Source organism: Dermacentor albipictus, chromosome 9 (assembly GCF_038994185.2).
Source record: "Dermacentor albipictus isolate Rhodes 1998 colony chromosome 9, USDA_Dalb.pri_finalv2, whole genome shotgun sequence".
Classification (NCBI taxonomy): Eukaryota; Metazoa; Arthropoda; class Arachnida; order Ixodida; family Ixodidae; genus Dermacentor; species Dermacentor albipictus.
The window spans coordinates 93846524-93869890 of record NC_091829.1 but is presented as its reverse complement, the minus strand read 5'-3'; the positions used below and the strand labels follow the sequence as shown (position 1 = coordinate 93869890).

Below are 23367 nucleotides of genomic sequence, written 5' to 3'. Positions count from 1 at the left end.
AGTTTTCCTGGTTAATAGGTTTCTTCTCATTTTTTCCCCCCAAAATATGCATGATCGATGTTCTACTGTATTCATTGTGCACAGTGTAGAAAATATGACGTTCCTGTATGATGGTAGCAATGTCTTGTGTTTTGTAGTGCTGTTGAAGTAAAATAGAGCAAGGGGACACTGACACACACGCATGTGAAAGTGATCCTGACAACTTGCAACCCAATGAAATCTGAAGGCAAATCAGCCAGCCGTCGCCATAGCTCAATTTGTAGAGCCGTGCACATATAATGGGAGGATGTAATTTGGCTCCAACTAGCGGCAAGTTGTTTTACCGTCCACTTTCATTTCTCTTTAGCTTTTCATTCATACACTTCAATAAAAACAACATGATTTCCCCTATGCTTTCTTTGTCAGGATTGTCTGTTGGCTTCATGGAGTAGTGTGTAAAAAAAAAAAAAATCAAGCCCATCGGTTCTGTCTTCTCATTTATTGAACGATTGCTGTTGGCCCAGTAATTATGGTGTCAAGAGCACAGTGAGTAATTACCTCACCTTTCACGGAAACAGTTTGGGATGCCTTCTCACATGATGCGGTGGGCTGGATATCTAGTGGAAAGCTGATGTGCTGGTATACCATGAACCAGTCGTGTGCACCCTCGCACCATGACCATGCCACCAAATGCAGAATTCAATCAACAGTCAATCGGATATGAGATGAGAGGAGGTGTAATGGACACCCTGCATTCTCAGGAGGGACAGCAGCGGTCCAGGCTTAGCCCATGTCAAATGTGGTGCAGTGCAGTATGGGGCAAAATTGTATCGTGTTGTAGTAGTGGTGACGAAGGAAGCACTGCTATGACTGCAGGTTAAGAATTTGGTATCGTGCCTTTATTTCTTGAAAGTGCAACGAGTAATTGCATCACCTGTCATGCAGACACAAATCGTAATAGTGGTGAGCACAGTTATTAGTCGTTAGAATCTAACTCGCGGGTCCAGATGTCTGCTATTTTGACATGTATCAAAGTGCATTCCAATGTAATCGCTTGTGCTCACATACATCAGAAAACGCACAATACCATTTGTGTTGTGCAAGCAATCTGATTGGAAAAGATTCTTTCGCTGTAGATTCGGCAACATTAAAAAGATTTTTGGTGCAGTAGGGTGCTTCTTATGCTCACCCATAATTGTGCTGAGCAGTCACATGGGAGCAGGACATCGTGCCATTCTGGCAGTCGCGTGGTCGTCTGTCGCGCTACTACACTGGGCCATACAATGCATAGCTGCATAACGGATGACTGAGCAAGCTGGAGCGAGGGCCCAAAAAGATCGCTCCAACGTGACCACCTTCTACATTATGACATCGTAGTGCACACATCTCCTGGGAAATAGAAGCAAAACTGGCTCGTGGAAGGCTATTATAATACAGTTGAATCTTGGTAATTTGAACTTGTGCGAATTTTAAAAAATTCAAATTAAAAACACTTGTTGTTGCAGTATTTGTGCACCATAGCACGATGCACGAACAGTGCGAGCCGTAAAATATTGCGGTGCGCAAACACACTGCGAGCGAGGACCGTGAAACTGCCCACGGTGGCCAACAGTCGCTCGCTTCCTGATAATGGCAGAAAACAAAACTTCAAGGAACGCATGCAGAGACCGTCGAAGGTGAGGGAGTTACGAGGGTGTTGAGAGGGAGGGCGAGTGGAGTGTAGTTGAGAGGAAGGGCAGGAGGGATGCGGCTTTGCTTTCCCGCCAGCTTGCTTCATGGTGTTATCTCTGCCACCTACTGCCACGGAAGCAGCGGAGTTTCTGAGGCCAGACTGGGCCACCATTGCTGCTTCCCTCTGTGTGCTTGCGTGTTTTTTGCTCCGTCTGCCAACAGATCGGCGCTGTGTTTACCTTCTTTTCCCTGCATTTCATTCATTTCATTTCATTTATTAATACTGTCAGCCTCATTCAGGGGCTGTAACAGGAGTGGAAAAAAAACGAAACTGAACAGCAAAGTAAGTAGTACAGAACATATTGAAAACCATAGTTATACATTGGTTAAGAAAGAAAAAGAGATCATCTCGTGAAATGCACACATAAACAAATACAAATATGCATCACTCGGAAATCGGAATAGCAATCTTATACAGCAGCAATCTGACCTCATCGTCCTATGATAGTGCCATAAATGAAATGATCTAAGTGGCGTAGAAATTCAGCTAATGATGTCGACCGAACAGCAGAATCTGGAAGAGAGTTCCAGTCTCTACAAGTTCGGGGAAAATAACTAAACTTGAAACAATTATTTTTTATAGTCGGTAATGGGATAAACTTACTATGACGCTGCCTTGATGTTTCATTAGTTTTGATCTCAAAGTAATCTGATTTATTTATTTTAAGCTAATTATTGATAATGAGGTAAAGAGTTTTTAGTCTTTCATATCTGGTTCTGGTTTCTAGCATAGGTTGGGCTTGTTGGCAGAGTTCTGTTGAAGAATGTTTTCGGCGGTATTTATTAAAGATAAACCTTACAGCGAGTCGCTGAATCCTATCAAGCTTGTGACGATTTGTTGCTGTGTGAGGATCCCATATTACTTTAGCATATTCGATTATCGGTCTGACTAGTGTTTTGTAAGTGAGGCACTTTACATCCGGAGTAGCACTGTGCATAGTGCGTCGCAGGTACCATAGAGTTTTAAAAGCTTTGGAAATGAAAATTTCAATGTGGGTATTCCATCGTAGATCTGATGTAAATGTTATGCCTAGGTATTTATACTGATCGACTCTTTCAAGCGTATAATTGTTGATTTGATAATTGTAAGCAAGAAAATTTTTCTTTCTATTTACTGACATGAACACAGACTTTTTAAAGTTTAACTCCATCTGCCAGTCGTTGCACCATTTCACTATTCTTTGCAGGTTTAAATTTAATTCTTAATGTATTCTTAATGCATTATTAATTCGCATTCTTAATGTGAGTCATGTCTTATCAAACTGTGAGTCATTGCCACTGATCATAATAGTCTTGGTGGGCTCCCTCTGTTACACTGTCACCGCATTCAAATGGCAAGGAGAATGAGGTGCTGGGTGTCGCCTTCGCGTCCTTGTATTCGGGGTCTGGCTTGTCGTACAGAATCAGATATGGTGCACTGTCTCGAACAACCATCGGAACGTCTCTGTTTAGATGCGTCATTGTTAAAAAAAAAAAAACGAGTGCGAACGTGACCAACCAAGCCAATCAAAACAAGTGCGAGCAAGAGCTGATGCGAGCAGACGATAGTGTGAAGCAAATGGTCCGGCTGAACCAGACGCGAGTACAAATAGAGCGGTCGGGCGGGTCCACATGATACCAGTTTCTCACGCGTACATCACTGTAAGGACCACTCTGATTGGTCTCCTCTGCTCGCGGCTCTCTTGCCGCCATGGCGAGCGAAAAATCTGCTCAAGACCGATCCCTCCTGCGGTGCACATTTTGCCACTGGTGTGGCTGGGGCATTACAGCACGACACAGAAATGGCGATTTTACCATTTGAGAGAGCGCGGAATTTTAGCCGCAATTTTCTTTTTCTGTCCCACGTTGAGGGGGTTTCTTCTAAGCCTTTCCTCTATGGTGGGGTCGGAGCAACGCTGGTCGGAGGCGGCGTCACGAGATTTGGTGCGCTGCTGAGAGCATTGTCAGAATGAGGCATGTTCGAATGAACCATCGCAAATGCTTGCGCGTTTGAATTTATAGGCATTTTCACCGATTGCAATACACATTATTTTGATGGGACCACCGCGTCAGTTTGAATAAACCGGAAGTTTGAATTAAGCGTGTTCGTATTGACGAGATTCGGCTGTACATTATTTGACAGCGTTCTGATGCTTCCCTATATTTTCTTTCTAGGTTTTAGAGGTGTAGGAGGTTCGTTTAATGCAAACAACTTAATAGTCGGAAATGTCATGTCAGTGACCCTTAAGTTTCTTGCCTGCGTCATTGTGCAGAACACAAGATATTTGTGGCTGCAGCCCCAGTTGTCGCTTGTGTAGCCACAACGTTTTGCATAGCTACCTTGATATGGACAAGCATGGGATCTGTTGCACAGCATAGAATATTATGTGTGCTCATTACGTTCAAACTAAATCATTCCATGCTCTCACATCAGATCCTGTGCATAGGATAGAGTGAAAAATTATTGTTTTTCTGTTTTCATTTTGCAGGCCTTCTTGATGGCAACAACACATTATCAGGACGGGAGCCTCAGTCATCCTCGGGTATGGGTTCCTTCTCAACTACACATTCTTTATCTGGCTTAAAGAAAATGTTGCTACTTATTATCATTGTTTGCCCCATTTTAGTGAGATTACTGCTTTCAGTGATCTGAAAACTTACTGTGTTGATATCAGAGGAGTTTATTTTTTATTCTTGCTTCAATGATTGTTTAAGGGGACACTAAATATGGAAATGCAGAACCGGTTTAGAGCTATGAAGTATTCTTTTGGAACTCTGTTTTCCTTGATTTTGTGTGAGCTTCATTACTGGAATAGGAAATGAAGGTTTCTGTAGCACCATTCCAATTTTGCGTCAAAGCCCCAGAGCCTGCACATCAGTACGACATCATGAATTTCAAAGTACGTTTTCTTATTTTGGCTGCTGTGAAAGTGTAAAAGTTCTCGAAGCTGGCCAAAGTTCAGTCTGGCCTTACGTGGTCCATCTTTACTGATAACAAAAAATGATAATGGAATCTCATTAAAGGGGCACTAAAGAAAAAGGTGATTTCTTCTGCATCAGTAAATTACCTTTTACCACACTGAGAACACCACTCTTACTGCAATAAGATGCTTGGCAAGCAAGAAAAAGCACACAAACGAAAGACGGGTGGCGTCGCCTCGTTGAAGTTCCCGCACCTGGTCGCTGTGACGTCATGGATTTTGATGGCATCTTCTAGAGCCTACTTCCTTATATAGCAGTAGAGATGGACTACATTATTTTCTAAAGGAACAAAATACTAAACGTAGCAAGTTTTGAGAACCTTTACTTGGCCAACGTGGCCCAAATGCGGAAACATACTTTGGAATCCCTGACGTCGCACTGATGTAGCGGTGTTCGGGTTTCTGCGTGCAGTTCAAATACTGATGCTTCGACCTTCATTTTCTCATGTAGTAATCAAACTATTGTTTTGAAATGACTGCCTGCAGGGTTCTCAAACAATGCTTTATTAGTCTAGACTGATCTATTGTTTCGCTTTAGTGTCCCTTTAAGTTGAATTTCCGGTCTATTCAAACTGACGCTGCAGTCCGGTCAAAATTATGTGTTTCACTTTGTGAGGGTTAACTTGAACCACTTATTGTGCTCTCAGCAGCACGCCACTCGCCTAGCCGCACTTCCGACTTGACTACTGCTCCCATTGCACGTACTAAATTTGTCACTTATAACCTGCATGAAAATTGAAAAAAAAGAAAGCTTCATCTGTGAAGTCGCTGCGTGGGCTATTTGCGAACTGTACCTTAAGGTGCGGCTTCACGGTAGCAGAAATTTCACCTAGGAGTGTGCCTTCACGGTTGCGCACACCATGCTGCCAGGAAGCCACTTTTCCTGACATGTCAGGACAAGACAAGCCAAGACACGTCGCTCGTGTTTTGGCTTGTCTTGTCTGCAATGCAGCACTTGCCTAGTCCGGCGTTGCACGTAAATCCTCCATTGAATGAGCTTCGTTTAATTCGAACAGATTTTCGGACACCCTTCAGTTAGAACTATAGAGATTCGACTGTAAAGCATTTTCTTGGGCGAGTTGGTTCGTAACTAAGATGGAAAAAAAAAAGAAAAACAGTCGCGCGAGAAAATGAGAATGAGATGAGCACGTAGGTCTGGCATTTGCCGTGCACTTGTCTCGTTCACGTTTTTTACATGCTGCCGTTCTTTCCTTTTTTTTCCTTCTATGTGCACTTAGCTTCGAACTCCATTCTTTCAGAAAGTTATGTCGTCGACTCTGGTTCCTCCGTATGTTCTATTAGAACCAAAAACGCAGCACGCTATCAAGTCACATCACTTCTTTTGCTGAATGTTGCTACTGAAGGTAGAAATTGTTGGAAGAGTGCAAGATTAGTCTTTAAGTTGTCAACTTTAATCATCAGTGGCATAGTATAATTACTCTGTAATTACGAGCCATGTCAAATGCGCTAAAAAAATCTCATGCTAGCACATGTTTTGCCTTCTCTTCTGCGTATTGCCGGTCTCGGCTGCTACCAGCTGGTAAATAAAGTTACTCAACCTCGAGATATTTAGCTTTGGGAATGCTACTGATGTGTGACACCTATTTGCACTGGGCCCCTTCGACCGCAATCAATTCTGATCAGGCTCGGTTGTGATCGAAAGCGCCAGTGTAACACCAATATAAAAATAAAAAATCTGCTAGACATAGAACGACAGACAGCTGAGCTAGTTGGTAAGGAATCATTATGCAAAAGAAAAGTGAGGCATGCAGACAGGACACAAGAGTAGAGAAGTCGGCAACACGAACACCGACTGTCAACTGCTAGACATAGTTGCTGAAAATAAATTGACATGAGGGTGATTCCATGAAAGATCGAACGTGCATGTCTGCATGATATTTTTATTTTTAAGTTTTTTTAACGTTATGTAGGGACGTTGACACTGTGTGGAACCGAAAATTTATTCCCCAGAAGTCTTCCCAGCCTGCAAAAAAAAGAAAAAAACTGGAAAATGGCACTGCGTGTGTCCTTGCTACTGCTTACTGCATTATTTTCCAACTTCATGACTGAATTCAACGCACACTAAAAAAAGTTGTGTAGAAAACATTTTCTGCTTGTTTTAGTCAGTCTAGAGACTCTTAATATACCTACAGACTCGCTTGTTATTGTTAGTAGAGCCAGACTACTGGCTCTGGTAACACTAAGTGAGGGTGATGGTGACAGAAAGCCTTAAAGTGGATTTTGGCAGCAGGAGTAGTGAATTCTTGAAACAATGTGATAAAGGCCAGGCAGCAGATGGAAAGTTATTCTTTGGGGTGGCCATATTTATCTGTTTCAAAAGGAGCGGCGAGTGCTGGAAATTAATAGTTTGTTACATTGCAGGTATCGTTATATTACAGTTTGACTGTAGATCTCCCAGCCAATTTCGTTTGCTTATTTTATGATGTTGCAGCTGATGCAGACTTATTTCAATATTCGTGTCTCTCGGGAACTGTAGAGAGCTGCATTTTCCTCTCCAAAATTTTAGAGCCTCTCTGCTTGCCACTGCTCTTTCTGTTCAAATTTTGCAGCAAGGTCATATTATGTGGTTCGGGTAGTTCAATATAACACTTGGCATTGTTACTTGCTTGGTTTATCAATAGAAAAAATGTGAATTAGCTTTCGTATGGCCTTCTTTGTGTCCGCGTCGCACCCCCAAGAGATTAAACGCAATCCAATCTCTAAGGCAATGCTTTGCCACACTGCTGATGGCAGAGATAACATAGCTGCCATGTTTTAAACATAGCTCACTGCAAAAGGCCCAGACGAATGTAGGTTCATTCTTTCATGACAAACTAGGGAATTAACTGTGCAAATTCTGATATTTCCAATGATGATGACTACAAAAGCTGTTCTGCGAAATTTGAGCGAGAACAATTTTTTTTTTTTGATTTGTAAGAGAAAGCTGTTCTTTGGAGTATAGAGGCACTGTGGTTTTTAGGTGGAGCTTGTAAAGAATTCTCAGGTTGTCACCTTGTTATAGATCCTAAAGGAAAACGAAAATTGATTTATTCATGCAGAAGCAACGATGCTATCAAAAAATTTCATTAAAGCCTTAGTACACTAAACAGTGACTAAGGCATATACCTTTATGTAATTCACAGGATATGAAACGTTTTTAGTAAGAATTTCTCATTGCCATGTGTCTTTGGTTCGTCTTATGTAACTATTTCTACTAATACAATTAAACCTCGATGTAACGAAGTAGGTAAAACCGGCAATTTGCTTTGCTATATTGAAATTTCATTGGATTGAAATTTGACCTTTTATGCAAATAAGTACAGTCGGTGATCAATTTTTGTCGCACACAAAGGGGCCGCATAGTTTTCCGAATTATGAGGCAATCGAAAAAAGCAAATTTGAATAAGAAAACAATTCACTTTGATGAATTCGGGAAGCGGCGACGAATGGTACGGTTTCATGCTACGTCGACGATATCTTCACATCGGCAGTATGAAATAACCGAAGCCAGCCACGCTTTCGCATGCACTCCGCCCTCGCGGCTGATAGTGTCACCCGCACTAGAGCGACTCTATCGCAAAAGGGCTGGCAGCTGGGAGCAAGTGCTTCATATGTCTCTTGATTCAACAGGTCACCTAAACTCGAAATCGCATAACCTCCAATACTAAACGAGTGGGAAGACAGCTTACATGATGCATGCTGTCTCTGCACGCCCACTCTTTGCATGTGCGGCAGATTACCTCTAAAGCAGGGTGCGCGGCTGCGTTTGTGCTCAGCTGCGTGCGAGAAATCGCGACATGCGGTAACTTATCACCCATCGTGTTACTGCGAGCTCGCTTCCCTGCCTCCTCTTTCCCTTTGCTTGCACGGGAAGGCGGCACTCGTGAAGCCACCATTTTGTCTCACCCTCTCACACTTTCACTTCCACCTAAAGCACAAAGTGCGGGGTGCATTGGGATCTCATTGCACTAAGACTTCATATGGAACATGATGCGGCTCCCCTTCGGCGATCACTCTTGTCGTGCTGCGCACGATTTGAAAGGTGTCTGCAAGCAGCCCCTTGTAATTTAATTATTTGACCCTCTGCATTCGCGGGAGTTTCCATTTGTTGTCTCGGCATTCCTTTGTGGCGGGAGCGAAATTTCATTATATTGAAATCGCATACAAACACACTTTGCTATATTGGGGTTTTAAATACATGGTGTTCCATGGACAAAAGGTCATAACGAGTTAAATAGTTCACTATATTGAAAGTTTCGTTCTATTACAGTTCATTATGTCAAGGTTTAACTGTACTACACCATAAGTGTTATCTTGTCAACAACGAATTACATCACCCTTGCTCCTGTCAACATGTAGCTTGATATTTCCATCATCAGGGCACCATTACTTTGTCTCATGTTCCAGTAATCATCAGTTTGTTGAACTGGCATAGTCAGTGCATCTTTGTTGATGATTCTCCACATGCTCATTGCTATGTGCAGCTTGGAGCCAGACGACCCTCTCGATACCCCCGGATGCTGACCTCAGCTCGCTTTTGGGTAAGATTGCATGACTACATTCAAATGCCGTGCAGTCAACTGACAGTGGTTCTGGCACGTTGAAGCGAGGGATTCTGGCAGGCAAACAGGTGTCATTGGGTTTGATTTTGATTGGGATGAGATTTTGATTGGGTTAACATGATATGTCTAATCAACAGCATAAGCTGGTGGCAGTGATTGTTGCGGCATGGTTGGCTTAGAATGGCTTGAAAGATGTGGCTCACAACTGGCCCCTAATTCGTTGAGATTTGTAGTTGATTCTTACAAATTGAAGAGTACCATCTGCAGTGATATAAATTTTAATAGTAGATTGCAGTGTTTTTGTGCAATTTAGCAAAAAGCAGATAGCACGAAGCTGTATCACGAACTCTTATGTCAGGAGCATTGGTTGTAACACATTGTAGTTGGTTTTACATGTCCTTGCTCTTTGGTTTCCGCTATTGGCAGCTCCCGAATCTGCTACTTGAGGTGGCAACGCTGTCCAAATAAAGATGGCTACGACATCCAGGCTCACGGCGGCTCTTTCGCTTGGTGCTGTGGTCGCGTTTCTCTTTCATGGTGTCGGATCGAAGTGTTTTATGGAAGCCAAAAGAGTCCTTGCTGCCGATCATTTTACTTTGATTGGTCTTGAGCATTTGAGGGATGAAATCGCAGATATAGGTATGCTGTACATGCCTGCTTAGCGAGCCGCATCAGATCTTTAATGACGAAGACCCTTTTGGGTGAGCTAGACATATTAAAAAGGGAGGTGTTTGTGCGTAGCAGGCCTTCAAAAGTTTCAAGTACTTGTTCGCGGCATTGCTTCATCGGTACTGGTATGATACTCGACTGTTTTCAATTTTCATAGGCAACTCTGCACTGAGATTCGTGTTGCAGTATACCACACATAGCATTTTGCAATATATAGGCAGTATCGTCTGTCTCGCTTTCAGAAGGTAAATATGGATGTTTGGCACTGAGGCTCGAAACGGTAACATTATTTGGTCAGTGTGTCTGGGGATAAAAACAAACGAGTTCCGTTTGCGAGTGAGGGTGCGTATTTTTTTATACTTAGCTAATATATGCGATAAGGTCATCTGCGTTTGATGACTTGTGCTTGTTTGTGCTCGCAGTACGCAGTGTTCGAGTTAGGGCCCGGGCTTGGGCATACAGCAGACACCTGCCACCCCTAAAAATTTTCAAATCCAGTGAAACGTGAAAAGTGCATTTCACTTTTCACATTTGTTGGAAGAAACTCAACTTCCAACAAAGTTTCTGAAATTCAGTGAGGGATTTCTTTTGGCAAAGTCAGTTGTATTAGTGTGAAATCTAAATGCAGGACTTGGAAATGGATTGCACCAGTTGTAAAGTATTTATTTATTTAATTTACTTACATACCTACAGCACCCAATGTTGGGAATTAGAGTAGGGGGAAGGAATGTACAAATGATGGAAATACAGATGATTGATGTTACAACTTTAACTGATGTTACAACATTAACTGTTTGCGCAGTGTAGGAAAGCAAACTAACGGTGCTGTGCGGAGGTTGAACACTCCAAAGCTGGAGCAAGTTCCGTTTTCAGTTGAATGTGAATTTCTTGCGAGCTAATGAATTGGCAACTCGCCACATTGAATGAGAAAACAGCATCTTCTGCTTGTACTGCTAAAGCACGCTATGAAAACGATACGTCGCTTCGCGGCATAATATGTCATAATCAACTTCAGACCTTCCGAGGCAGTTATCATTTCTGCTACCTTGCCTGCACACAAGAGTACATGAGGGAAAATATTCCTGCCGCTTATAGCTTTATTAACACTAATGCTGGGGCAGAAAACTATACGAACAAACAAAACCCGAATAAAGTTTAAGTATACATCACTATAATTTATCAAAATGCTTGCCTGAACAAAGTACACTTTGCAATTTAAAGCTGCAGCAGAGTATTTAAAATAAACAAAAAGAAAGCGATGGTCTACTCGCTGGGAATAAAGCTCAACCCATGTGAGGTTATCTAAGTTATCTAAGCTATCTTACCAGTTCGTGGCTTGTCCAGCCACACAAACCACTCCAGAGCGGTTTAGCCTTTCCCAGCGCAAATTACCACTCTTTTCTTTTTTGTGACTACCGCACAGGACTGGAATCATGTATCTGCAATTGCCGTGCACCACTCCAATCCACATCAATTCAAGGCGGCACTGGAATCGCATTTTCACTGTAATTGAAACCCATCCCTCATGTAATACTCCAACTGGCGCCTTTGAGGTATAACAAATGAAATGAAGTGTTTTGATACTGGCATAGTACTGTATCTCCTTGCATAATGATCACACTTTCTTGTCAAAAATATTTCCGCAAGTTCAGGGGTGCGATCATTGCGCGAGTTAAATTTCCCGCGAAAAGAAAGCTTTTTTTTCATCCCACATTTCCTCCGGTATGACAAAAAGTCAACAAACAGGCAGCGGCCACTATAACAGTGCGGGACACCAAAACAATAATGGCAGCCGGCGAAGCAAGCCGAATGCGCCGTACACTATTATTTTTCTTTTCGTGAGTACATTACACGCATTGAAACAGTTTCTTCCGTATCAATAATGAACAATGTCGTTAATATCGGCAAATCTGTGGAAATAACTTAGCCATGTTCACTTTGAGGGGACAGAAACAAAGATGGGTGCACTTAGCTGCCAGTGACATAGAAATGCATGGCGGGTATGCTGCGCGAACCGCGGCATTTGTCTTCGCTACTATCCTAATACGGCATGTTTTTGCTAAGGGTGGGCGAATGTCTTAGCCGTGTTACAAGCGTTGGCGTATGAATAGGGTATGCTTCCAACATATCGGTGTACACGCGCCTACTATCGTTGCCGCTCGCAATTTGTTGCGTGCCCACGAGTGCAGACGAGAAGAATCGAAAGGCTCCTTTTTGTTGTTGTTGACTACAATCATTATAAAGCCTACAAATAATAAAGCCAAGGCAAGTTTGGTTGTAGCTTTTTTTTTTTATGGATGTGTGGAAAGTGATGAAAGAAATGAAATGGGGCATCTGCTTAAGGATGTTTGGTGCGGGCAGACCGCTTGGTATGTCTTGAAGAGTCGTTCGTGTAGAATTCGACAGATGGTAAGCGCGATCATCATTAGCTAGACTTGGCACACAACATATTGCTGTGGCAAGTTCGGGGTGCAATCATTACGCGAGTGCGATCATTATGCAGGTAAATACGGTATTGGTCAACTTTTGCCAATGCGGAAGTGTTGATACTCGAGGTAGCATTTAGGCAAGAGATCCTTCGTGCCATATGGCTGAGTACGTCCGGGAGTAGGAGTGAAAGAAAGATGTTTATTTACTTATTGAAACAAGTAGTCGGATTCTAGTTGGAGCTCTTGCATGACTGCAGACATCAAGACACCTCAGCATTCCACTTGCTGCACCAAAGGCCCGCTTTTAAACGTGCTTCTTCCCTAGTTCCTTACACAAGGGACTTCGATGAGCTTCTTGTGGCCAAACGGAGGTGATGTACAGTTCACAGAACTCTGCATCTCTTAACCAACCTTTGAAGCAAGGACAAAGCAATCTGGAGACAGTTTGTTCGCACTCCTTCCACGAAACACTTCACACTCGTTACCACCTCAAGGAAGGGTGGCGAACATGGTGGTGAAGGGGACTGCTTCGAGGGAAGGGAGAGGGGGTTCTACTCTGGCGGCTGCTGCTGATTACGGCGTGGTTGCGTCGGTGCCATATCTTGAAAGCGATCTGCGATGTGGACAAAGCGTGCATTGCCATGGGCCTCATCTTCAAAGCAGTCTGCGATGGGGACAAAGTGTACCCAGTGGTGATAGCTTTGTATGCACTGTGCTTTTGATGTTTAGTTGGTGTCGAAGCAAAAGACAGCACGAAGGTCAATTTGCTCACTGCTGCTGCCGCACTTCGTCACTTCAATTTTCTGACAGTGACTTTCCGTGGTCATCGAGTGAGATATGTTCATGTTTACTTGTGTGCACATGACACCATGCTTGTTAATTTAGTATGCGAATGTTTACAACTTCATACAGCCGATAAAACTACTATACTTACTCCACATAACTGTCTATTAATTTGCTATGGCAATTGATGCTTCGCCTTTCAGGCAAAACTGAAACTTTCTTTTTTTGGATGTTCATCACTCACTCTTTGCAATGACGTTGTTAGACATCGTGACCAAAGTTTCGGAAGTGAGGTGTTTCGGATATTGCAGACTTCGGATAAAATGGACGTTTCTTGTCTGATTATCAGGGTCCGTTGTAATGAGAGTTGACTGTGCAGCAGCATACCTGCCAGCTCTCCCAAATTGTCTGGGAGCCTCCCAAATTTTAATAACATCTCCAGATTCTACAGACGCGGCCTCAAGTCTCAGAAAAGTTGCTGTCACAGCACAGCATTTTTTTTTACCATGTGGAAAAGCAGTACGGTAGCAGTTAGTCACCAGCGCATGCTTCTTGAACCGAGGTAGCAGCCGCCGGCACCACCATAAATGCGAGCAACCGACGGGCACTGCCATATTGAATTTGCTAGATTGGCTTGTCTCGGGCTGGATCGTCCGTTTTTTGCAATCCAGTCATTATGTGATGGTGGGTGTCCTAGGCTTCAGCTGGCCTTGCCAGGTCATTGAGTGAAGTGCGGAACATCAAACTACTGTTTGTGTTTCCTCGAGTTTATTTAGAATGATCAGTGGTGCTTTCAAAAGGGAAGAAGTACTTACAAGTATTTCCGAGATCATGCATGACTGAGTTTCCGTGCTTCGTCACTTTGCGGATAAGGTGACAAGTTTGTATTCTGTAGCATGTGCGCCTGTGATGCGAACATTTCACACGGCTGCAAGGCTGACATCAAAATACACATCGCTTTACAAAAGCATCAGAACTATGTTCATGATGCAGAAGTGCAGGGCACTATTGGCAGTTTTCTCCAAAACAAGTGTAAAACATTGATTTGCGCAGAGTGCCTTTTCACGTTATTTCGGAAAATGTTCCCCAAGTGTGACGACACAAAGCGCTATGAATGTGGACGTACCAAAGCAAGTAGCGTCATCTGGGAAATGGCTGCGGACGTTGAAAGCTCAATGCTGGAGTCTGAAATGTGCTTTCGCAGTCGCTGTGGGCGCAAGCAACGACAGTGGTATGCAAATGTATCCCATCGTGGCAACTTACTACATCGAGGAATTGCGGAATGTCGAAAGCAGACTTCTTTAATTGCAAGGACTGCATGGAGAGGCCACCAGTTGGAAGATTGGAAACCTCTTCTGGACATGGCTCAAGTCGCGCGATGTACCCATGGAGAACTGCATGGCAGCTGTGCTAAAAGAAACCCAAGAGAGTTTGATAGCCGTTGGCTGCCTGTGTTACCTCGTCAATGTTGCGGCCAAGAAAGGAGCCGGCTGCTTACCTGCAAAATTTGATGAGGTGCTTGTGGACATCTTCTACTTTGTCGGAAAGAGCACCAAATGAAAAGGCAGGCTTGTTGAACTTCAAGAGATGCACATTGAATTTCAAGAGATGCACAATGCAGAGGTGCGAAAGATTTTGGAGCACGTGCCGATGCGGTGGCCATCGCCAGGAAAGTACCAGGCCAGATTGCTGGAGCAATGGCAGCCTTTGGTGAGCTTCTTTCTAAACGAGACAAAGCCAAAAAACCAGCAGTGTCCATCATTTCTAGGGTCGCACCAGAACCCCAATGTAGCTAGAGCTTTGGGAGAAGATAAGCGGGATGAAGTTCAGCAAGATTTCCAAAAACAGAAGGAGCCAAGAGGCAAGATGGATGCAACCCTGGCAAAGAGAGTGAAGCTTTCATCCGAGGGCACCGGACATGTCTGCTTTACCCGTGAGGAGCGGCTGTTCTACTTCCTGATCTCTGACATCAACTTGGCGTATGGCCATTTCTTGAAGAATAATCCCTGCTTTTGAAAAAGTCAACTGCTAACTTCGATCCCAGGCACTTCAAGTTCATCTGCACCAGTCTGTCTTAGGGCAGCCCCTAAAGGGCCTTATGGCTAGATTTATCAACCCCTCCGCCATGAAGGCTTGTGCTTCACCACTAGAGGTCCCCTGCCAAAGAACCAAAAAGCCAATGAAGATCTGGTCCTTGGGAGCCCATCGTCTGTTGTGGAGGGCTGCCTACCCGCGACAGCTTTTTTTTCTGCTTTTCGGCAGTACAGTACTTTGCTGTGGCATGCGACTACATATGGTAGAAATTGCCACTGGAAGATGAAACCTTGAAGAAAGCAGGAGTTGCCAATTTGAAGTTTTTGAGCAGTGTATCCTTCAAGAGCCTTTTCTTCTTCATTGAGTCCTTCCTGCCACTTCTGTCCCAGACTTGGCCTTGGATACCCTGGAAGTGGAATTTGCAGGGCTGCATGCACATGATGTTTCTAAGGAGATCCTAAATGAAGAGAGGATCGATGTTCAGTGGTCAGAAGTGAGAAGAATCGCTAGCATTTATGGAAGAGTGAAGTTCGGCAGAACGGCAAAGGTGATGCTGCAACTATTTGCCAGTCCATACAGCAATGCTGACTGTGAGTGGTTCTTTAGCACGGTCAAGAAAACGAGAACCGTATTCCTGTCTTCGCTTTCCAACCAGACTCGGCGACCTCCTCATGGTGAAGGGTCACCAATCCAGACATTGTTTTGAGGAGACCTATTCTGACAGGCTTGCGAAGCTTGCGAAGCCTGCGACTGCCAGGTCCCTTCACAAGTAAAGAATTTTGGCCTCTCTCCGCAGCAAGCACCAGGAGTCCAGACGCTGGTCTTCATGACCCCCTGTGGAAGAGTTTCTGACGGTGCAGCAGTGAAGAGATTGGTTCAAAATAAACTAGGAGGCCTGAATCCTTGCTGCTTTCTGATGTCAGTCTGAATAATTTCCGGATTGATAAAATAAACATTGTTTTTAGAAGTAGATGTATTCCCTTACCACTTCCAGTGCCTCGCTAGCTATCGTAAACAGCTGTTCTCTTCCGAGACTATTAAGCATTACTTTAGTTTTCTGCAGATTAATTTTTAGACCCACCCTTCTGCTTTGCCTCTCCAGGTCAGTGAGCATGCATTGCAGTTGGTCCCCTGAGTTACTAAGCAAGGCAATATCATCAGCGAATCGCAAGTTACTAAGGTATTCTCCATCAACTCTTATCCCCAATTCTTCCCAATCCAGGTCTCTGAATACCTCCTGTAAACATGCTGTGAATAGCATTGGAGAGATCGTATTTCCCTGCCTGACGCCTTTCTTTATTGGTATTTTGTTGCTTTTTTTATGGAGGACTACAGTGGCTATGGAGTCGCTATATATATCTCAGTATTTTTACATACGGTTCGTCTACACCCTGATTCCGTAATGCCTTCATGACTGCTGAGGTTTCGACTGAATCAAACGCTTTCTCATAATCAATGAAAGCTACATATAAGGATTGGTTATATTCTGCACATTTCTCTATCACCTGATTGAAAGTGTGAATATGGTCTATTGTTGAGTAGCCTTTACGCAATGCTGCCTGGTCCTTTGGTTGACAGAAGTCTAAGGTGTTCCTGATTCTATTTGCGATTACCTTAGCAAATACTTTGTAGGCAACGGACAGTAAGCTGAACAGTCTATAATTTTTCAAGTCTTTGGCGTCCCCTTTCTTATGGATTAGGATTATGTTAGCATTCTTCCAAGATTCCGGTGCGCTCGAGGTCATGAGGCATTGCGTATACAGGGTGGCCAGTATGTGCGCCCACTGTGTGCACTGTTTGTATGCGCATCGTGCACGGTCTTCCTGTGCGTTTAGGGCTGGAGGTTGCATAATCTTGACTATTGGAGACATGTTCAAGCAAGAGGCAGACCAAACATTCGCTCCTGCATCGCCCTACTGCGAGTGAAACTACCAGCCGCACGAGCGGAGTGAAAGCAAAAGCGTGGCTGACTTCACTTTTTACAGCCAATGTGAAGGTATCGTCTAGACTGTATGAAATCCTCGTAATAAAAATCCATCGGCGGCGACTGTACTCATTTTCATAAAGAATCAAATTTTATTATATGTAGCGAAGTTTCGATGTAACTAAGCAAATTGCCGACTTCACCGACTTCGTTATATTGAGGTTTAACTGTACCACACTATGGTCCTGCCTTATTAGCAGTGGGAATGCTGTTGACATAATGAGGATGTCTCGTGCAAAATCTGCGAGTAAGCATTGATAGCAAAATTCGTTGCTGGGATTGTATCACGCTCTTGTAGCCTCTTTTTATTCCAGGTTTTTGCGATACGTCAGTCATGTTTTTCTTTCTTTTATTTGTTTTTATTCATTACAAATGGAGGAGGCCTGGATAACAGCTGCATAAACGCAGCTTGAGGTGCGCTTGACGCCTGACGATGGCAGGAGAGCGAGTCATGCAATACAGAAACAAATATTACCTTTTAACAAAACATGTCTGGCAGACAGGAGGATACTGTCGATTGAAAGGTCTGAGCAGACACATGACATATAATAACATGTCAGAATAAAGATTGCACAAAATCTGTGAGCTGACATTTTATAATTCGTTCAATGTTAACACCAGATATCAATGCCTAAGCATTGATAGTGCAGACAGAGACCAATAGCTCAAATTTTGTTAGGCACCTCGCATCAGCAGAGAAAGGAGTGTCGAAGCTAGGATTTGTGTGCATGTGTGTACATGGCTACTTCTTAAAGGCATGCAACAGTGAGGTTGTTTTCAAAGTAAGGCGTGCTGTTGTTTTGCAGGCGAGTACTTCACCTTCCATGCGGCTCAGGACAAGCAGACGGCCAGTCAAGCAAACAACTCCCGTGACTCCCTTCGGCGCAAGCTTTTCTGCAATGCCGTGGAGGGGAAAGTGAACTATCCCGAGAGGTGGGTGGACGTACAGTTGCCGGCCAGGCATGCTTAATGGAACACTAAAGCTAAACAATCAATCAGTTTAGACTAATGAAGCATTGTTTGAGAACCCTGCAGGCAGTCATTTCAAAAAGATAGTTTGATTATTAGATGAGAAAATGAACGTCCAAGTATCAGTATTTGAATTTCGCTCCGAAACCCCAGCGCCGGTACGTCAGCGTGACATCAGGGATTCCAAAGCATGTTTTCGCATTTGGGCTGCGTTGCCAGAACAAAGGTTTCGAAACTTGCCATGTTTAATATTTGGTTCCTTTAGAACACAATGTAGTCAATCTGCACTGCTATATGTAATTAGTAGGCCCTAAAGGATGCCATCAAAATCCAAGACGTCACAGCCCCCAGGTGCGGGAACTTAAGTAGGCGTCACCACCTGTATTTCGTTCTTGCGCTCTTTCTGGCTTACCAAACGTCTTATCGTTGTAAGAGTGATGTTTTTGGTGTTGTAAAATGGTAATTTACTGATGCAGAAGAAAATCATTTTTCACTTTAGTGTCCCTTTAACCCTGTAATGCCCAAGTGCAGTTGCATACCCCGGAAATTTGGAGTTTAGTTACCTTTGTTTTTGGCCATGAAGAGTTCATTTGCACAATGAAACAAAGTGCTAGTTGAGTTATAACTTAATTGGTATGTTAACTAATTGGTTTGGGTAACTGTCCAGTTGAAAATGTTGTTTACAAAAATAAACGGCAGGGGAGCAGTTGCACCTGGTGGCAGCAATGATGATGGCGATTGTAGCTTGTCCTTTGCAATGGGCGAGCACTGCGCAGTGTCCTGACCGGAAATTTAACATGTAAATCAAACAACAAAACAAAAAGATGACGAAATAAAGCAGTGGTAACCTCACGGTAGGCACATTTATATCCAGTGTGCCATCACGGCATAAGCAAACACAGAGCGGCACCCCCGTGAGGCGTGCTAATCCATAATCGCAGACTATCCAAATCCACATGTGAAGACTCCGATGATGCTTTGTGCTTGTCTACCGGACACGCGATCGCATGTGCACAGTGTGTGTTGCGGTCGGACTGTCTGCTTTGACTGACTGGCTGACTTATATTTCCTTCTTATGTAACAAAGTTTGCACACACTGAGTGGACCCTTAGCCCTAGGTTGGTTTGGGTAGAAAAAAAACTTTATTTTTACAACAGCAGCTTAAACAGGGTAAACAGCATTGAACAAAGTCAAATACACAGTCATTAAATATCAAATCAGCAGTTCATCACCGTGCAGTTTCATACCCCAGAAATTTGGAATTTAGCCCTAGGTTGTCTTGGGTAAAAAAAAAAAACTTTATTTTTACAACAGCAGCTTGTTTGGAGTGTCCAAGCTAGAATTTGTGTGCATGTGTGTACATGGCTACTTCTTAAAGGCATGCAGCAGCTTCTTTTTTTTTTTTTTTGCTGCCAAGGTGCCGCCTCCCACCAAAAAGTGTAAATTTTGATGCTACCAGATAAGGCTGCAATTATTGCCCAGGTTGAAAAGGGCTAGAAGATGGAGATGACCCGCCGTGGTTGCTCAGTGGCTATGGTGTTGGGCTGCTGGGCATGATGTCGCGGGATTGAATCTTGGTCATGGCCTCTGCATTTCGATGGGGGCGAAATGCAAAAACACCCGTGTACTTAGATTTAGACACACATTAAAGAATCCCAGGTGGTCGAAATTTCCGGAGTCCTCCACTATAGCGTGCCTCATAATCAGAAAGTGGTTTTGGCACGTAAAACCCCATAATTCTTTAAGATGGAGATCGTTGATCAGCTTGGAATTGCCTGCAGCTCGCTGTCCACAGAAAACGTAGACAAAATTGTAGATGGTTCTAGAAAAAAATTGTAGCTTGGAAATGGTGCAGTAAAATGTGTCCGGCTGTGATTGCAAATTGTTTTAAGCATGGTAGCTTCTTTGCTACACAGCAGGTATCATGCGCTGATTCAGCGGCACCAGAATAAGATTTTCCTGAATACGCAATCGATAACAGTGCTACCGGAGCAGTTCCACCATTGCTGACTAATGCATGGAGCAAACTTTGTGCTATGGGAAACGAAGTTTCATATGTCAGCATCAACGAGTTCATTCACGCAGTTGACATTATTGTGCACGAGGAGGTGACTGAATAGGCCATCATAAGTAATGTATGCGAAGCTGACGACGCCAAGGACCACCAAGAATCAAAACATCAAGGGAAGACGACGAATCAACGGGATGTGTTATTTGCCTTGACACAATTTGTTCTTTTTTTTTTTTTGGTTAGCTCAGTGGCGATTTGGCAATGGACTACTTTTTGCAGTGGAAGGCAGAGCTGTCAAGTCGCTGAAAGGCAAGGCTCGGTGAAGTAAGCTTACCGACTTTTCGCAATAAAGTTTTGTCTTGTCAGCCATTTGCTAACCTTTTCTGTCTGTCTCGTGCCAGTGAAATTGCAGTGAAAGTGAATTTTTCCGTTTTTCCTGGCGATTTTGTCATTGTGGGTTTTGACTGTATACCTAAATATGGCATGTGACAATATTAAAAATATTTTGTGGTAAAAAGCTTTTCAGATGCTTTAGAATGTAGTATCAGAAGTTTCTTGAATGACATTTTTGGTTTAACTGCCAGGTTTGAGCTGAGGTATTGAGGTACTAGGGAAATGCTGTCCTTATCAGGCTTCTTAAAGTACAAAACATTTTGTACAAACTGTTGTCATATTTCTTGCAATGTATGCTAGTTTTCTGATGGCAGTGGGAATAAATTATTTGTTTATTCTGAGGAGTCCTAGTGTTGTCAGTCTAGCCAAATCTCTTTGCTATTTTCAATATATATTGTCGGTACTTAGCGTGTAGTGACTTACAGCCATAAGCCTTCTGGTATATGCCTGCTAGAGGTTTTTAGATGTTAACAAGTCCGCATTGTCTTTCACCCTGTGCAGCTTGAACACATTGTTGACACACCCATGAAAAAGGGGAAGGAAGTAGCAAAGAATACCACTTCTTGCCATATGGCAGTGTCATATAATGCAATGTCTTGGTCAAATCTCTTCATTTTTACCATGTTAGCATTATACCCGGTGATTATAAAAGGTTCTGACCTTTTACCATTACATTTGAATTGCTTTCTCTCAAGTGTGCTGTTACCAGTCATTCGTGTTCTGCACGATGAGCGTTATAGGTGAAAAAAAAATACCTTTCTAGCGCTTAGTTATGGTTTATGGAGAATTACTTCAAAATCCCAATCAACTATGTAAATGAGTCAAAAAAGTGCTCCCCGGCAGGTGGTTCATACTGGTGGCATATTCATTATTGATTTCCTCATCAGTTATTACCGCAGTGCGACCAGGCGGAAGAATATAGACAGATGAGGACACCTCATCACGAATGTCTCTTGGTTCAAAATTATCTTCAGCCTTTGGATGATCCTTTATTTGCAAAAACCTGAGCCAGGAATCTCTTCCTCTCAACAAAAAAGAACAAGTTCATGTGAAACACACTAATTCTCGACTATGTTGGTGTCAATTAGATGTCATGTTTGGCACACCTATTACTACCTATACGCTCTCGAAATCGCAACCATTCTGCCTTGTGTCCTACATGTAGGGCACCGCTTTTTGAAGCATTGTAAGTGATGAAGCTTTTAAATACACATTGCACATCTTCTGTTGTATGTGCGTTTTATCCATTATGGACAGGTACTTGCAATCTTGCCAACAAGAAATTACATATTTGGATTAGTTTTATCTTTTTCTGCCGGGAGAAGGAGGCCTTCTCGATGCCCGCAGGCCAACAATGTTGTTTTTGTCGCACAAAAAGGTCTAAATACACAATTGCCAAATTTTCCACAAACGATAGTGATGACCTCGTGTAATCAGGCTAGGCGCCTTAAGCATTTCTACTTGAAATGTGTGTAGTAATGGCCAAGAACGCGAGTGTACTGCATGCAAGACACTAGGCATGTATTGGTTACGTTTCTTGTGCTTAAATCGGTATTTCGAGGCATCAAACTCGGCATAGCATCATGTGACATCTTGGGCATTACAAGGTTAAAGGGCCCCTAAACCACCTCCAATATTTTTTAAGCATTTCAAGTAAACACGCACATCGAGTTCAGAATGCACTCGCGACCAACTATGCCAAACACTGCCGGGCTATGCACTGTGGGTGCGCCATGAAATCAAACAATCCCGTGCTCCTCTCCAAGCCTTTCCGGTATTCCCAGCGCTCGTCATGACTTCACCAGGGTGCATCTGGTGATGTCACCAGGGGCAGACGCTGTTGATTGGTCGAACAAGAACCTATGACTTCTGTTTAGTCTCCTAGCAGATATGTACGCTCCCTGCTTTCCTCGTTGTGTTGGTCACTTGTACGCACTTGCGAATCGGTAAATACAGCCCGCATGCAACGAAAGTGCCAAATCACTCGCGTTCCAGCACAGTCATGCTTAGCAGTCTGATTAGCTGTGCGAATAGAATCCGACAGTGTTTTGCGATGCCTAGAAGGCATCCATGTGCGGTGCTTGGCTGCAAGAGCGCCGACTGGAAAAAATGAAGCGATGCGACACCGGCTGCCTCATGATGACACCCTGCGCAATGCTTGGCTTGAGCGCATTTGAATTCGGGTAGAATCAAAGGGCAACGGCGGTTTATGTGTTTGCGGGTGCCACTTCGATGCCGCACGCGCACTTCCATTGACGATGCCATTGCCGTTGAACGGGCTAACAGCCAGTCGGCGAAAACAGCAGAACACACCAACCCATATCGTGGCTGCAATCTCGGAAAGGAGGCGATGGTGGCTGTTCATTTCAAGTGGAGGTGCTTCGGCAGGGCGTGTTGCCGTATGAGCCCATTATATTGGTGAGCCTTTTTAGAGGTCCGTGCAACACAAGGTCCACAGCGGCATGCTTCGTAGGAGGACGGGCCGGCACGGCAGCATGACAGTGGGTAGCCGAGAAGCGCAGAGTTGCGGTAATTGGAAGCGGACAGTGTTCCGAAAAGCACGTTGGCCGATGATGTATGTCATGTGACATTTGGAGGAGTACTCGGTGAGAACGAGACCAGCCGACAAACGGAGAGTAGTGAAGAGCAAAATGAGTGAGGCCCACATTTCGATCATCAGGCGCGTCTACCTCTGCTATTACGGCGCCATTTTGAAAAATTTTCACGTCTACGTGTTCGTTGCACACTTGTGCGCAACTGCAGCATCGCAACTAAATTTAGACCTCTGGGTGGTTTAGGGGCCCTGACATTATGCAGTCCATAGTTTCATGCTGTATAGGAGCCCATACATTTTTACAGGCCC

At 43.7% G+C, this 23367-nt stretch overlaps 1 protein-coding gene across 2 annotated transcripts in view; it reads left to right on the top strand.

Annotated features, from left to right (window-relative positions):
- The window catches only part of LOC135914639 (protein aurora borealis-like), a 59856-nt gene that overhangs the window by 18909 nt on the left and 17580 nt on the right, over positions 1–23367 (top strand). The window contains exons 5-8 of one of the 2 annotated variants that reach the window (XM_065447572.2): positions 4179–4232; positions 9155–9211; positions 17938–18064; positions 20391–20435. In XM_065447572.2, coding sequence (XP_065303644.2) covers positions 4179–4232; positions 9155–9211; positions 17938–18064; positions 20391–20435 — 283 coding nt within the window. The remainder of the gene's footprint in view (positions 1–4178; positions 4233–9154; positions 9212–17937; positions 18065–20390; positions 20436–23367) is intronic. The other variant, XM_065447573.2, reaches the window with a different exon arrangement.